Below are 17,454 nucleotides of genomic sequence, written 5' to 3'. Positions count from 1 at the left end.
TTAGACAGATTGAGTTGGATGTAGTGTGTAGACATCGAAGGGGAAATTGCAGAGAGACAGTTCATAATCTGGTTAAGTAAAGAGGTAGAAATCAGGAGAATACAGATAGATTTGTGTATCATCAGCATAAAAGTGTTACTGGAATCCTAAGGAAGATATACGTTTTCCAAGGGAGTGTGTATAGATAGAAAAAAAGCAAGGCATACCAGAAAGAGCCTTGTGGTACTGCTACTGAGAGGGGCAAAGGATCAGAAGACATTCTGTTAAAGGAAACTCTAAATAAGCAGCTTCAGAAATAGGAAGCAACCATGTGAGGGATGTGTCTCAGATGCCAAAAGAATGTAGAATTTGTAAGAGCAGAGGGTGGTCATCTGTTTTGAGTAATAACAATTGCAGCAAACACAGTGTTAATTTATTCAGAACACTTCATACTTTCTTGTTATGTTAATTTATTTGTGATACTACAGGAACATTTTGTAATTACAAAGGGCTAGATTATTAGTGGAGTGAAACGTGCAGGGTGCATTATCCTTATTGGGAAGAATAAAGCACGATCTAGTATGACAAGTGGATGATAAAAACAGATTTACCAGAGAATCTTAACACAGCTGTAATTTTTTTATAATGCCCAATAGTTTTAATTCATAGAGTGCAGGGTGCACTATTATTGCTCATATTACAAAAGGTGAGTTAAAGAGATAGTAAACACCAAAAATGTTATTGTTTAAAAAGATAGATAATCCCTTTATTTACTATTCCCCCATTTGCATAACCAACACAGTTATAGAAATGTACTTTTTACCTCTGTAATTACCTTCTATCTAAGCTTCTGCTGACTGCCTCCTTATCTCAGATCTTTTGACAGATTTGCATTTCAGGCATTTAGTGCTGGCTCTTAAATAACTTCATGTGCGTGAGCACAGTGTTATCTATATGAAACACATGAACTAACGCCATTTAGCTGTACAAATCTGTCAAATGCCTTCAGATGAGAGGCGGCCTTCAAGGGCTTAGAAATTAGCATATGAACCTACCTAGGTTTAGCTTTCAACTACCAAGAGAACAAAGCAAATTTGATGATAAAAGTAAATTAGGAAGTTGTTTAAAATAAAATGCCCTATCTGAATCATGAAAGTTTAATTTGGACTTTACTATCCCTTTAAGTAGGTAAATGTATGCTACATCTGATGCTTATGTCATGTAATTGATTAACTATATTATGTCATTATGTCATGTAATTAATTAACTTTATATAAACTTACGTATAAGTTTCTACATTTTAGGATACATCAGGAAAAATATTTCGGATATCTGGACTGATTTTCATCTTCCTTCAAGAGATCAAGAGTTTTGTTCTCTTAAAAGCAGAGTCCTGCTTATTGACCAGCTGTCCTATCTAAATATTGACTTGATCCTTCAGAGGCGGCAACACAAACATATTAGACAGAGAGATATCAGTAACTGACTCCTCTATAGAGATATCATTAGGGACAGAGTCATTTTGTTACTTATAATAAAGTATGCACTGACACCCTATATAAGAATAAGTACAGACAATACCTGGTAGAGCGCCCTCTACACTATGTTTACACTCCCTCAGACACCGAATTTATCTCTCAGAGTAGTAACCACTACAACCTATGTATATTAAATATCCCTTAAATACCCCCTGGCACTCACCCCGTCCTGGGACTGGCAGGCACTAAAATTACATTTGGATCTGGCCGAAACTGCAAAAGCACAATATCTCGCTGCAGAGACTCTGGATTGAGGGCATGAGAACACTGAGGGGGCAGAGCTACCGCCAGGAGAAAAGCCATAGCTGCAGGGAATCAAATAATGACAATTTTGGTTAATAGTGCGACCAGCATAAAACATTTCCTAAATAAATAAAACACTGTTCCCCTGCCTAACCAGAGCCTCCTCTGCTGAACCGCTCACCGCACTAAGCAAAGGATGGTTTTCTTAAAGAGCAATACACCTAAATATAAAACATGCCCCCAAAAGTACCCCTGGAGTTGCCAGAGGGCTGCAAAGGGTCACTGGCTTCCCTGACTATGTCCATGATAATGATAGGACAGGTAGGGATCTGATAGGGAGAAAAAAATGTGTCATGAGGAGAGCAGGTTAAGTCCCCGGGATATGCTCTACCAGTGTCAGAGTACCTACAAATAGCCTCTGGGCTGTGTGTGTGCTGTGTTAAGTCACTTACCTTATGCAGCACCCCTCCACTCGCTTACCATGCATGTCAATCCATGTGAATCCAGCAGTAGCAATGTGCGGTAGAGAGTCCAACCAGTGCAAGTATCGAGTAACACAGAGGATTGCAGTAGAAAATACCTGTATCCCTCTGGGGGAGGCTAGGGACAAGTCCCTGCGATACCTGAGGGTATATATGGCTGAAGTCCTGTTAGGGAAAAACTGTGCACATAACTGGGTATTCCTATGTCCCTGTATCATTCAGCTAATGTGAAGAGTCTTTTATGTCTTCTTTGTAAATGATACTCCCCAGGTACTCTGGGTCTCACATAGGTCTGAGCTCCCAAGTTGTAATCCATTAGCAAGTAGCTGGAAACACCTCTATTCTCAACCAACTCCTACGAGGCCAAGAACAAAACTAAGATAGAGATGGGAGGTGGGAGGGATTTTAAGCTCTGATATGGGTTCTTGACCTCCTTCTAGTGGTGGAAAATATATCCCATATATTATGGAGCACTGTGGACCATCATCATTTTATGAACAAAAAGCCGTATTGATTTAATTTGAGCAGTGTTAGCCTACAATAGAGCTAATATTTTTGCACTTCGCTTGTAATCTAGCCAAAATGTTTTATGTCCCTTTAAACATTTAAACAGCACTGTGATAAACCTTCTGAAAATGTCCATCCACCTCTCTTTTTTAAAAATAAATAAAATAAATAACAATAAAACTATTAAAGATGTAAATAAATCCCCTATCCCTGTTTTGCTAGAGGAACAAGGGAACTGACTTAGACTGCTAGAAAGAAGGTGTTTCCTTCTACCTCTTCCAAAAAAAAAATGAAAATGGAAGAATTATTTAACCCTCTATATGACTGGTTTTCAAACCTGTCCTCAGGCCTCCCCAACAGGCCAGGTTTTCAGGATTGCCTTGAGTGAAAGCTGGTTAAGCTAGTGTCCAGTTCAGATAGCCTCAAAACGTGTCCTGTTAGGGAGGCCCGAGGAGAGGTTTGAAAACCAGTGCTCTATACCTATTGTTTGTCCAAAAGTCTGACCTATTTAAAAGCTGCTATCCCCAAAAAACTGAACTTGCTTCATTAAAACTGTTTTTAAAATATCTAGACTCAGACATCCAAGATGACATGCTGGTGTATGCTATGAGAACTGGTGCAATTAGGGTTTAATTGTGTTGGGAGAGGTTGCTGTTAGAGTTATTACTCTGTATTGCCTGGAGATCAGGTGTTCCCCTAATGTAAAGAAAACAGAGGCACATACATACTACAGGTAAAACATACGTAGAGAAAAAGGAATAACCCTAAGGCACACGCTTAGTGGGGACATATCAGTGGCTTAACATAAAACTTAACTTTTATTAAATTACATATAAAACATAGGAAAAACAGTATCGAAAAGGATACTGAAATAAAAACAATTAAAAATAGAACTATAGATTCCACTTATCTCTGTCTGAAAATCTGGTAAGAGATACAAAAGTATTTAAAGTTAAGTAATAGACTACCTATTCAATAGCCATATGAAAACCTAATAACAACGTTACAGGATAAGGAGGCCCATTGTGAAATGCTCAGCAAAAAGAGAACCTTACAAATGACCAGTCTATGTTTCAGTAAATCACTGCAATCGGGTGTAATCAGGAGAGGGCTTATAGAGTATATACTGTCGCTGTAGACAGACCACAAGTATTAGGGCATTATCCACTACAAGTATCTATAGGTGTTAAACACTGATCAGAGGATCATTTATGGCTGTTTCATCTGTACCACGTTTTAGCTTGTATTACAGCTAGTGTAATGACTTTACATCAGGTCAAGGTAAGTGTAAAGAGAAAGAAGTTTGCAAAGACAAACCAACGGGTGAAAATAAACTGCAACAGCATCTTGATACTGCTACAAAATGCCATTTGTCCTTCCTATTGAAAGTTATGGAAATTGCGATTTCTGATGAGCTATTACTATGGAGTGGTTAGTAGTTGTTTTTTTTTTGGGGGGGGGGAGGTTGGACCAGGGTTCTGACTGCTTGTTAGTTGCTGGTCATTTTGTAAATAATTGTTTTTAGGATTGGGATTTAGCCATAAGTAACGTTTCTTAATAGATTACCCATATTCCTCGAAAAATTGACAAGCGCACTCTGGATATTTTGTAAAGAGCGTTTTTTTTAACACGTAATCCATATACTGTAACATTCTACAGAATCAAGTTTTTTTTATTAATTTAATGACATCTCATTTATTAAGAAACAAATACCACATGCTAGGGTGCAGTTCCATATCATAAAAAATATACATGTTTTTTAATAACATTTAGCAATTATGGCCTTCATCATAAAGATTTGTCATTGCTTTATATAAATATTTATTGTAACAAAAGAGTTCATAGTTTCCATAAACTTTCAGCGTCTCTTTTGCAAACACAACCAAGTCTTCGGAACTTCAAAAGACGCTCTCTCCACACCTGTCTTATCGTATGGAATATGCCAGGAAACATCTGTGCTCTGCAGTATTGTGTCATAACTCAGTCTTGGCTGTTACAAAGAAAACGTCAATGTTTGAAAAGATATGCAGTTAAACATTATGAGAAGTTTAACAAGCATGAACAATAAAGGAACGTAAAGTTTGCAGTTAGTGAAATGAACGACTGTGACAAATACATTTGATTGAACAAGAATTTTTTTTTTTAAAAAAATGGACCTTTTATGCTTTTTGTATGCTTGTCACTCTTTTTTAATTATTTTTATATAGTGAACATTTACTATCTGTCAGTCTATCTATCTGTCTGTCTGTGTAATGCATTAAACCTATTAGCCAGCCTATGTTAGTATGGCTTTAAGGGGAGTTAACATTTTCTCCTACTTCACTCCCATAAAAGGCAGGTTTTTTATACATGTCATTGCTTGGTATTGAAGTAGTGACTCCTACTTTGGATGTTTGCCTTTTATCTCGCAAGGATTGATTTCCATTCCAAGCTGTTACTTTGTTTATCATTGCTGTGGAAGCAGGAGCGTAAACCTGCTCAGAAGCCATCCCCTATCCATTCTGAACTTACCTTCATTTTTGTATATATCCTATACTTCTAAGTTCATTTGAAGTATATGAAGTATCTTATGACATGTAAAACGAATTATGTAGTGTACCTATTAAGGTGTTCGTGTGATAAGATATATATAGGGCGCACAAAACGCTCTATAAAAACAAGGTTCAGCGAGCACCTTAGAAACATAGAGGCAGGCTTAGATACCCATGGTGTGTCAGCTCACTTTTTGGAGACACACAATAAGGACAGCACGGGTCTTACGGTCATTGGAATAGAACATATCAAAAGAAATGTGAGAGGAGGAAATCGCCTACTACAAGTTAGGCAGCGTGAGTCCTTCTGGATCCATAGGTTACAAACTATGGGTCCAGGGGGGTTAAACCGAGACATTGATCTGGCAGCATTTCTGGAAACTTAGGGTTCTATAAAGAGCTTTCAACATTTAGAGGCATTACAGTGAAAGAGCAAAGATAGACAGGACTACTGGTATCAGTACCATTACCAATTTAGCAATCTCTCTATACAGTTTTAGTCTCTTTCCCCATATTTTAAGCACTAATAATATTACCTAATATGGAAAGGGTGTTTACTACATGTCTTCTAACTAAGTGATACATATAGGGTTGAAGTGTGTGTATATATATCTCTTCATTTTTAGTATTGGTATTTTTTACAACATATATTCTTTTTAGCATATTTATGTATTTATTAATATTAGTATGAATTTTAGAGATCTATCTAATGGCGTATGCGAATATTGAGACTAGTATATATGTTTATTGTAATTTATGTCTTTTTATGTTACTGATTGTTACGAAATGATACTGCAAATTGCCATGAACTAGTTTTTTATGCATATGTTATTATGAATTTTAAAGAGATTTATTTAATGCTGTATGCGAATATTTGAGACTAGTATATATGTCTTTTTTATGTTACCGACTGTTATGAAATGATACTGCAAATTGCCATGAACTTGTTTTTTATATGCATATGTTATAATTTTTTAACAAATGTATTTTAGCATATTAATATGATTTTTAAAGGTGTTTATTTAATGTGGTAAGCGATTGCTAAGATCAGCATAATGTTCATTCTTAATTGTTGTCACTGTGTTAATTTCCGTTGTGAAACGATGCTGTAGATTGTCATAAGTTTGTTTTTTCCATGCATGTATTGATGGACCTGATATGATATATAGTATATTTATATGTTGCACTGAGACAGCATAATAAAAAGAAGTAAGGAACACCCCTTGGCCACACGCCCCCAGCTTTAACCAATGGACAGAGAGGGGCGTAGGCAGTCAAATGGTACAAAAGGGCGGATTATGGACAGATAGGGCATAGCCTCTGACGAGGCGGGAGGAGCCCGTGAAACACGTAAGGCCACGCCCATTTCTGACATTTATCTCCTTGTATATACTTTATATTAGTTTATACCCCTACAGCCTCTCTGATAGCACAGTCCCCTGCTTAATAGTCCAACAAACGGATACTGAAAGCACAGTGGGACATTCAAGAGAGAACACAGCACTGCTGGAGTGGGATTGTGTAAACAATTTAAAGGAACAGACATACCTCATATGTTTGAGGGCAGCTTTGTGAGTGTGCAATTGTTGTTTTATATTTATAATAAAGTGTGACTTTTTAAAATGCACTTAGATCGTGGATGCGCTCTGTTTTGTCTCTTTTTCTAGAGAACCTCCTATTTTTATACATGTCATTGCTTGGTATTGAAGTAGTGACTCCTACTTTGGATGTTTGCCTTTTATCTCACATTTCACTGATTTCCATTCCAAGCTGTTACTTTGTTTATCATTGCTGTGGAAGCAGGAGCGTAAACCTGCTCAGAAGCCATCCCCTATCCATTCTGAACTTACCTTCATTTTTGTATATATCCTATACTTCTAAGTTCATTTGCCTCTATCCACCTACGGACTCCGGGTGACGTCACCAGTGCAAGCTGCACGCCTGATCTGTCTCCAGCTGCTTGCAAAATTTTTCTTTCATGATTCAGATAGAGAATATAATTTTAAATAACTTTCCAGTTTACTTTTATTATTTAATTTGCTTCCTTATCTTGTTATCCTTTGCTGAAAGGTTTATCTAGAAAAACAGAGGGTAGTGTCCAAGCGCTAAGGCAATCCCCAAGCAGTATACAAACAGAGGGCCTAACCAACCCCCCAAAAAATATGCACAGATAATAAAGGAGTGTATACAGCCCCAACAAGAGGCCAAGGGATAAATATAATCACAAAGAGGTAAAAGAAAATATTTAATAAACAATTCTTAAAAACGACAGCATAAAAAGCTATACATATAAATTATAAGGAGCGACTCAGAGGTCAGATGATAGTGAGATATTAATGCTAACAAATGCTGGGGTGATCCCTAGGACTGAGATAGTGACAAGTGGTCAGTATAAGCAATACACCAGTAAAATAGTGCAGACTGGTAATACAAAGTAGTAACAAAGCAATCAGTGTATCATAAAAAATATATAAATGAATATATGCAATCAATATGCCAAAAATGTATATATAATGCCTGTGCACTGCAGTGCAAAAGAAAAAATCTGAAAAAAAAAATGAATTTATGAAAAAATTCCAAATAAAATTAAATATGTGGAAATAGTGGCAAGTGTAGGTGAGTCCAAAAATAATCACAAATAATACAATAAATGCAAAGAAAATCAAATAAAAAACAAATTAAAAAATTCTCAAAAAAACCCCCTCAAAAAATTGTGTTGATCAACAAATGTTAGTAAAGAACAAAAGACCTAGGATTTTCAGTGTAATTTGGATATGTTCTAGTGACTAATCTTTGGAGGAACACTTTTTTACTTTTTATCACCATTTTGTTCTATTTTTTGTTCTTTACTAACATTTGTTGATCAACACAATTTTTTGAGGTTTTTTTTGAGAAATTTTTTTTGAGAATTTTTCATTTGTTTTTTATTTGATTTTCTTTGCATTTATTGTATTATTTGTAATTATTTTTGGACTCACCTACACTTGCCACTATTTCCACATATTTAATTTTATTTGGGATTTTTTCATAAATTCATTTTTTTCAGATTTTTTCTTTTGCACTGCAGTGCACAGGCATTATATATACATTTTTAGCATATTGATTGCATATATTCATTTATATATTTTTTATGATACACTGATTGCTTTGTTACTACTTTGTATTACCAGTTTGCACTCTTTTACTGGTGTATTGCTTATACTGACCACTTGTCACTATCTCAGTCCTAGGGATCACCCCAGCATTTGTTAGCATTAATATCTCACTATCATCTGACCTCTGAGTCGCTCCTGTGAGCTGTTCTTATAATTTATATGTATAGCTTTTTATGCTGTTGTTTTTAAGAATTGTTTATTAAATATTTTCTTTTACCTCTTTGTGATTATATTTATCCCTTGGCCTCTTGTTGGCGCTGTATACACTCCTTTATTATCTGAAAGGTTTATCTAGGCAAGCTCAGGAGCAGCAAAGAACCTAGGTTCTAGCTGTTGATTGGTCACACTGCATATATATATCGATTGTGATTTGCTCACCCATGAGTTCAGTTAGAAACCATTAGTGCATTACTGCTCCTTCAACAAATGATACCAAGTGAATGAAACACATTAGATAATAGAAGTAAATTAGAAAGTTGTTTAAAAATTGTATTCTCTTTTTAAATCATGAAATAAAAAATTTGGGTTTCATGTCCCTTTAACATTACAGAAATTCAGATCCCTCCTCAATACACTGATTTTACACATTTTTGATATGTTTTTGATAAAGAAGGAATAAGAAGGAGGCAGAGACCCTTCCTCCCCACAGGGGATATCACTGCCCCATTGACCTTATCCCTGGAGCAGATATACCATATGGACATATATTTCCCTTATCACACCCAGAACTAATTCAACTTAAATAATATATTAACGAAAATTTATGTAAAGGGTTTATTTGTCCATCTACATCTCCTGCAGGTGCAAGCATATTTTTTGTTAAAAATAAGGATCAAACTTTAAGTCCTATAGTAGACTATAAAGAATTGAATAAGAAAATGATAAAAGACCGATACCCCCTGCCAATCATCCCTGAACTTATTGAGAGATTGGAGGGTGCAACTATATTCACTAAGTTAGATCTAAGAGGTGCTTACAATTTGATTCACAGACGTTCAGGAGATGAGTGGCTTACCGCTTTCCGTACTCGGGACGGACTATATGAGTACATGGTCATGCCATTTGGGCTTTGTAATGCCCCTGCAACCTTTCAGAGGTTCATTAATTACATTTTCTGTGACCTCCTGGATACTTATGTTGTCATTTATTTGGATGACATTCTCATTTACTCCTCTAATTTGAATGATCACATAAAATACGTAAGGTCAGTACTCTCAAGATAACAATCACATCAGTTATATGTTAAATTGGAAAAGTGTATTTTTCACACCACTGACATCACATTCCTTGGGTACATATAACACCCAGAGGTATACATATGGAAGAAACCAAAGTAAAAGCCATACACGATTTGCCAATTCCTAAGGATAAAAATCAAGTACAGAAACTCTTAGGTTTCGCCAATTTTTATAGAAAATGTATAAAAAACTTCTCCACTATTGTAAAACCATTAAACAATCTAACCAAACTGAACACAAGTTTTGCCTGGTCAATAGCAGCAGACAATGCTTTTTCGTTCCTGGAAAAATCCTTTTTTACAGCTCCAATATTGTCCTTCCCAAATCTGAAACTCCAATACGTTCTTGAAGTAGATGCTTCGGACTATGCGATAGGAGCAATTCTTTCCCAAAGAAGTTCATTAAAAGAACCCCTTCATCCAATTGCATTTTACTCCTTTCAACTCTAATTTTGGTTTCCACCCCACGTTTCACTTATACCCAGAAATTCAAAGTGATTGTCATGTAGTAAATGACTTAACTCCATGTCGGAAACATTCTACTACTCTCTGAAAATATCCAAACTGCTCAACGACAGAAAAAATATTATGACCTTAAATGACGACCTTCACCTGTGTTTTCTTTAGAAGACTTGGTCTGGCTTTTCACAAAACACTTTAGGCTTAAATTTAATAGGTTATATATAGGACCCTTTCCAGTCAAAAGGATTGTTAACGACAACGCTGTCACTCTTGATCTACCACCACAATATAAGATTCCACGTTTCATTAATAAAACCCTACCAGTCTCTTCAAAATCATCATGTTTCTTTCACATCTTCTATCCCTAGAGCCTGATCGGGAATTCGAAGTCCAAGAAATATTAGACTCAAGACGAGTTTCAGGAAGTTTACAGTACTTAGTCCATTGGAAGGGTTTTCCACATGAGGATGATTCCTGGGAGCCTTCTACAAACTTGTCTGCACCTAGATTAGTTGCCATATTCCATAGATGCCATCCAGATCGTTCCCGTCCGTGAACCTCGGAGCCGTTCTTTATTGGGGGAGCTCTGTAACGTATTAAATCTATTAGCCATCCTATGCTAGTATGGCTTTAAGGGGAGATAAACTTTTCTCCTACTTCACTCCCATAAAAGGCAGGTTTTTTTATACATTTCATTGCTTGGTATTGAAGTAATGACTCCTACTTTGGATGTATGCCTTTTATCTTGCAAGTATTGATTTCCATTCCAAGCCGTTACTTTATATATCATTGCTGTGGAAGCAATTCATTTTTGTATATATCCTATACTTCTAAGTTCGTTTGCCTCTATCCACCAACGGACTCCAGGTGACGTCACCAGTACGAGCCGCACGCCTGATCTGTCTTCAGCTGCTTGCATCCCATATCCTCTCCAGCGTGCAAACGTATTGATTCCGCAAGTACATGCTAAGTGAATAAAGCCCGGCTGCTTGGCTCGTTTCCAAATTACCATCGCTACTGGAATTGGGGTAAACTGTTTCATTCGATACATTCTGTCAAACACCTTTGTTGTTACAAGACCACCTGTGCACTTAACAAATTACAACTACTGCATTTCTGGATTTATACTTGATTGGTTAACACTACTGGAGCTGTGTAAACTTTTCACCAGTAATAGTGTTCATGAAAGTAAGATCCTATATTAATTGCTCCTTAAGTTTGGGAACATAGTTTTACTAGAAAAACATACCTTCTATGTTTACATATTTTAGGAACAAAACTTTAAGCAGCTCTACAGCTGTTGTGATATTCTCACTTAAATATGATATTCATACTTTTTCAACTTCAAACCTGTTGCTTAGATAATAATTGAGTTTATTCATTAGTCAGTCTATCTTTCTGTCTTCCATACACCTGCTATTAGCTGGTGAACATTTGTTTTAAGAGAAGTGATAAATAATAAAAAAGTAAAAAATCGTCTTCTCTGGCATGAGGTTTCGTGCATGAAATTACTATATTGTTGAGGATGGTTGCATGGTACACCTCAGTACTTATATAACAAATAACACTATGAAACTGCTTTACTCTGTGTATCTAATATTTTCAAAATATATTGTAAGTAGATTATGTGCCATAATCACCTGCAAAAACACTTTGCTGCCCAGTGTGTAAAAAGGAATCACCAGCTGGTGCCCACGTTGCCATTTGAAGAAGAGTCGTTGAGTGTGAGCATCAGGCAGACAGGCTTTATGATCTCGCAGAAGATCTCTGGTTAAAAAGCAGCAGTGGTTACCAGAGCTCAGGCTGGCATATAGTAGGAATGGATCATCTTCCGAACTAGAAGTACAAGAAAAGCATAAATAGTAAAACAAATATGTATAAATCACTGAAAAAAATGTACAAGAATTAATGGTATTTCTTGTATTTTGTGTGTGTACAATGACTATAACATCCTGCATACAAATACCAGTATGAAGTTTTAAAATAGAGTCACACAGATATGTAAAAACCTCTACATACACAAAGAGAAGCAATTTGTCAGGAACGAACAACAGCTCAGTAGCTTGTTCTAAGGCCCAGTTACCACCTAGAAGTAGCTTCTTTTATCTAAACTGTGCTTTTCACAGAGGAGAATTTTCCTGAAGTATATCAGACTGGTCCTGCCTAACAAGGTCAGTCCAGCCCCAAAATACCAGGCAATTCTTCTCTAAACAAGGGAATCCGCAGATGATCGTTTTGGCCTCCTTTGGGCCTCTGTGAAAAGCACAATTGGCTAAAAGTAGTTACTACTAGGTGGTAATTGGGCCATATAACAAGCCACTGAGCTATTGCTCATTCCTGGTAGATTGTTTATCTTTTTGTATTTATATGCAAAAACCTAACATATGAAAAATATGTTGATTGGATCAATGTGACTTTATATCTTGTCTTCAACAAAACAAGTATGAGAATGTTGGTGTAGCCTATTAATTTACATAAAGTCACACAAGCTTAAAAGTGTGAGCTTCCGTTGGTACTGATATAAAGTGAGCATCCAATTAAAACACTACAGACACCAAGATGGTGTCTCCACAAAACACCAATGATACTAAAATGGACTTCGTTAAAAATACTACTGAACCATGATGGCCTCTCCTAAAGCATAACTGATACAAAGTATCAAAGCAGTAAAGAAACACAAGATACAACAACAATCTCTCTGTTTATCAGAACTCTGTGTAATTATAAAATCTCATTTTGGGAATATAAATAAAAACCCAAATTCTAGTCCATCAGAATTCCTATGTGTAGATATCATATGACAACGTTGCTGGGGGGGTTTTCTAAGCCATTCCAGTCCATTACATGAGCCACCATTTGAATTTGTAAACCTGCTGAAACCAGTAAATAGTACAACAAGTTAAATATACAACAAAAAGCTATAACAAACCAGTACAACAGGTTTTCTAGGGAATTTTCTCAGGGGGATTCCACAGATCTTCATGGAAGCAAAAGATACATAGGCAATGCAAGAGAAAAACAAGGTGGCTAGTTAACTCAGTAATGGTAATGCGTTTTTTTTTTCAGTTAGAAAATTATATCAATTCATGATGTATGAGTAATAATAATAATAATTTCATATTATTTTGAGTAGTGTTATAATTAACATTGTTTTAAACACCCAAACACTAATTGAAATCATAAATGGAAATCGTATGCCCATATATAAATTGTGTACATTTAATAGCTTTAAAGTGTAATTTGAGCTATATTTACGTATATATTTATGTTAAAACAAAATTAATTCAAATAACATGTCAACTGAGTGGGGGTAAACACACAGTTGCCTATGGTCGGTAGTTTACATGCCCTAAATGCAGTGTTTTGGAACTACATTTAACATGATGCTTAGGCACTCTGCAGTTAAGCTGGGCATCATGGGAACTGTAGTTCTGAAACATCAGGGGTGCCAAGGTTAGAGCAATGGATTTAAGCATATATACAGTATATATGGCCCTTTTTAGCTCCACAACACATTCACTCAGTAATCGGTTTGTTTGCACGTACTTAAAGGGACATTAAACTCTTTGAGATAATAATATAAAATGATAAATCATATATATATTTAAAAAACTCTGCAATACACTTTCATTATTTATTGTGTCTCCTATTCTTGTGATTCCATTCTAAAATTGTGAACATTTCAGTTCCTGTTAGAAATAGAAGTGCAGAACACTTATATTCCACACAGCCATCTATTTATAACTGTCTCTAATTAGCCACAGCAGAGAAGGTAACCTAAGTTACAACATGGCAGCTCCTATTGTTTTATGGACACTAAAACGTTACACTTATTTTGTCAGTATTTAATCAGCTAATTAAAGGGACACTGAACCCAAATTTTTTATTTTGTGATTCAGATAGAGCATGCAATTTTAAGCAACTTTCTAATTTACTCCTATTATAAAATTTTCTTCATTCTCTTGGTATCTTTATTTGAAAAGCAAGAAGGCTCCTTAGCTTAGATGCCTTCTTTTTCAAATAAAGATAGAAAGAGAACAAAGAAAATGTGATAATAGGAGTAAATTAGAAAGTTGCTTAAAATGGCATGCTCTATATGAATCACAAAAGAAAAAAACTGGGTTCAGTGTCCCTTTAAACATTAAAAAATACATCTACATGGTATTCTCAGACTAATATTTTTTGAATGCATCATTCTAGCTAGCATTGATTTAGTGTTTAATGTCAGTTTAAGGTTTATAAAGCTTTGGACATGATTACGTGAACAAAGCAAAATTGTAAAGCACATAAGAAAAGAAATACTTGATTTTTGGTAAGAAGAGACTTATAGTGCCGCTTTATAACCCACATGTCATCAATAAAAAAGCAATCAGACTTTTTCTGCAGAAGCTGAATATGACGTTTCACCCAGGTCCTGGATTCTTTCAGCATGTGCTTCCTCCCCAGAACCAAAACTCGCTTTCCCCCAGATGACAGGCTGGTTACCACATCCAGAAGCTAAGCAAAAAAAGTAAAGAAAACATAGTATGCATATAGTAAAACAAAAACAATAATATGTACACATACATAGGGCAAACACATTATACAAATGGATTTGTGCCAGGGGTCAAGTCCTACAAAAAAAGTGTGGGAACTCACCAAGATTTCCACTCACCCCTCACAATTAATAGTGTTATATATATATATATATATATATATATATACACACACCCACACACACTGTATTTCTATGTATATAATTTATACACTTTGGTTAATGAAAGAAAATTAAGTCTCACTCCCTTAAGAAGCAATAGTCCTATTTCTGCTGAGGGGAAATGTAAGCACCATGTGATCACACAGCAGGACCACTGACAGACTATCATTTAGTGTATTGTAGGAAGTGTTACTGCCCATTACTAGAGGATATCACTATCCCTCTAACCAGACTGTGCTCTAGCTCCTTCCACCAGCAGCAGTGTTTCGTGAAGCATTTCTGTTCTCTGTCTAGAGGGAACTTAGTTCCTACTGCAAAAATAGTGCAGGAACTCCGTTCCCATGCGTTCCGCTCAACTTGACCCCTGATTTGTGCCCTTCTGGGATATAGTGTAACTTGCGATTATTTGCTACAGCTGAGCAAATCTGTTTAAAGGAACATTGCAAGATTGTTTTACCAGGCATGCCCTTTGGGCAGGTTGAGAGGTGCACCCACCCAGGGCCCCACAATCTCAGGGGTGAAGGTATGAGAAGGTGCAATGTAGATCCTGTCTTTATGAAGAAGTGTCTATGATATCAGGAGGTGTAATATATAGTGCTATTCTTTATATAGGTAACACTGAATGTTGGGACAGCGGTGGGCCATAAAGGGAACAGGGCATACAGGGGGAGGGAAGTAAGGGCGCTCAGTCAAGGGGCCCCACAAATTTTTCTTGTCCGGGACCCCACAAATGCTAATGGTGGCTCTGCTGGAGACCCCTACACTGCAGCAGAAAAAGGAGATTGCATTCTACTTCCCATTCATTCTTCCCCATTGCAGCTGCTGGGAATTCCTTGTTAGTAAAGCTGTTGTTAAGGGGAGGTCTTTAAAAGCCCATATCTCAGCCCACAAACCACTTACAGGAATAAGGAACGGTCACTAGAAAGACAGGTCTCTGCCTAAGATGCAGGTGATTTATGTAAAAATTTAAAAACATTTAAAGTGCTGTTTTTCTTAAGGAGCCCCTATCTCGCACCCCTTGATTGTGTTGAAGGAATAATTGATCCCTCATTTGAAAAGAGGACATTCTACCTTTTTAAATGAGGGGTTACTTGTCCCTCTAGAATACAGATGATCACCATAAAAAAACTAGTGATAATCTGCTCCACCTGAAACTAGGTATTTTCTAGTGGTGGGGGGTTATGGATCCCCTATCTCTCCCTCATGAGGGGTCATTTAACCCCCCTTAATGTTTCAGGTGATCCCTGTTGTTATAGTGATCACCTGCACCAATGAAGCACCTGTGCAGTGTCTTATGGAGGAGAAGAGGTCTGGTTTATGGCTTGCATACAGGAGTGTATACACCGTGCATAAGAGAATTACTGAAAGGTCACATTTGTTGTTTTAATGTTCAAAAATATTGCATTTTATACCAAGGGTGCCCAGGCTTCAATGGGTGGAAGTAGGGAAAGTTGGGAAAGCCAGGGAGGGGCGAAAATCAGAGAGATTAATTGAGAGAGAAGGAGGGGGTAATAGATGAAAGAAGGAGAAAAATGGGTCGTAAAAGGAAGGGAAAGAGGGGAGGGTCAAGGAAATGAAAGGAAGTTTGGCTTTTAATACAAAGGAGGACAAGTAACATCAGGACCTTTTGAAATCAAGAGAGGGAGCCTCCCTGGTATACACAGTTCATTTTCTTTACAGTGGGCGTAGACCAAGTATAATAATATTGCTCACTTCCGTACAACAGCACTGTTATCTACTTTATTTGTTGTTTTATGAATGTTAAAGAGATATGAAATCGTTATTCAGACAGAGCATACAATTTAAAAAAAGTTTCCAATAAACTTCTAATATTAAATTTGCTTTGTTCCATGGTATTCTTTGTTGAAGAGATACCTAGGTAGGAGCCTGGAAATAGTGCTGCCCTCTAGTGCTCTTGCAAATGGATAACATTCTTGCAAAACTTCTGCTATATAGTGTTCCAGACATGTGCACACTCCTGAGCTTACATCCCTGCTTTTCAACAAAAAACAAAAGATAACAAGAGAAAGAAGAAAATGTGATAATAGAAGTATCTTAGAAAGTTATTTAAAATTGTACGTTCTATCTGAATCATGAACAAAAAATATTTCATGTCCCTTTAAGTTCTGTTTAAACTGCTCACTCCGCTTATCATATGTACAAATTATTGTTGTTTTTGTCATCAATCTCATGATGTAATACACTCTATAAAGATGAATTAATAAAAAAAAAGGAAAGGCAGGTGACAGGAGTAAAGAGGGGCAAAAGGTGAGAGTGAGAGGCATTGTCAGACACATACAGAGTTAGAGAGGAAGCAAACAGAGAAAGAGGTACAAAGAGAGGGTAACCCCTTGGCTGCCAGCGACTCACATGTACTCAAATTAACCCCTTGGCTGCCAGAGACTCGCGTACAGTTTTTATCTGCTAAGCTTGCAGTGATGCACGTACTGTAACAGTCAGTCACATGCACTGTAATCAACCCTTTGACTGTCAGGCTTTTGGTTTAACCCTTTAGTAGCCAATAACACACAGATAGATGATTAACTTGACTACCAGTGATACAAATATATACAGTTAAGTGGAAAATGCACTGTGAGTGAAATATAGAAATCCAATGGGGGGGG

The 17,454-nt window shown here is 36.5% G+C and overlaps 1 protein-coding gene across 1 annotated transcript in view; it reads right to left on the bottom strand.

Moving 5' to 3' along the window:
• Positions 1-4,400: 4,400 nt before the first annotated feature.
• PRORP (protein only RNase P catalytic subunit) overlaps positions 4,401-17,454 on the bottom strand; it is a 235,430-nt gene continuing 222,376 nt past the window's right edge. The window contains exons 5-7 of the mRNA XM_053697765.1: positions 14,483-14,631; positions 11,775-11,970; positions 4,401-4,739 (exon numbers count right to left, since the gene is read on the bottom strand). Coding sequence (XP_053553740.1) covers positions 4,608-4,739; positions 11,775-11,970; positions 14,483-14,631 — 477 coding nt within the window. The 3' untranslated portion in view covers positions 4,401-4,607. The remainder of the gene's footprint in view (positions 4,740-11,774; positions 11,971-14,482; positions 14,632-17,454) is intronic.

This window comes from Bombina bombina, chromosome 1, assembly GCF_027579735.1.
Source record: "Bombina bombina isolate aBomBom1 chromosome 1, aBomBom1.pri, whole genome shotgun sequence".
Taxonomy (NCBI): domain Eukaryota; kingdom Metazoa; phylum Chordata; class Amphibia; order Anura; family Bombinatoridae; genus Bombina; species Bombina bombina.
The sequence above is the reverse complement of the archived record's forward strand: the minus strand, read 5'-3'. Positions and strand labels throughout refer to the sequence as shown.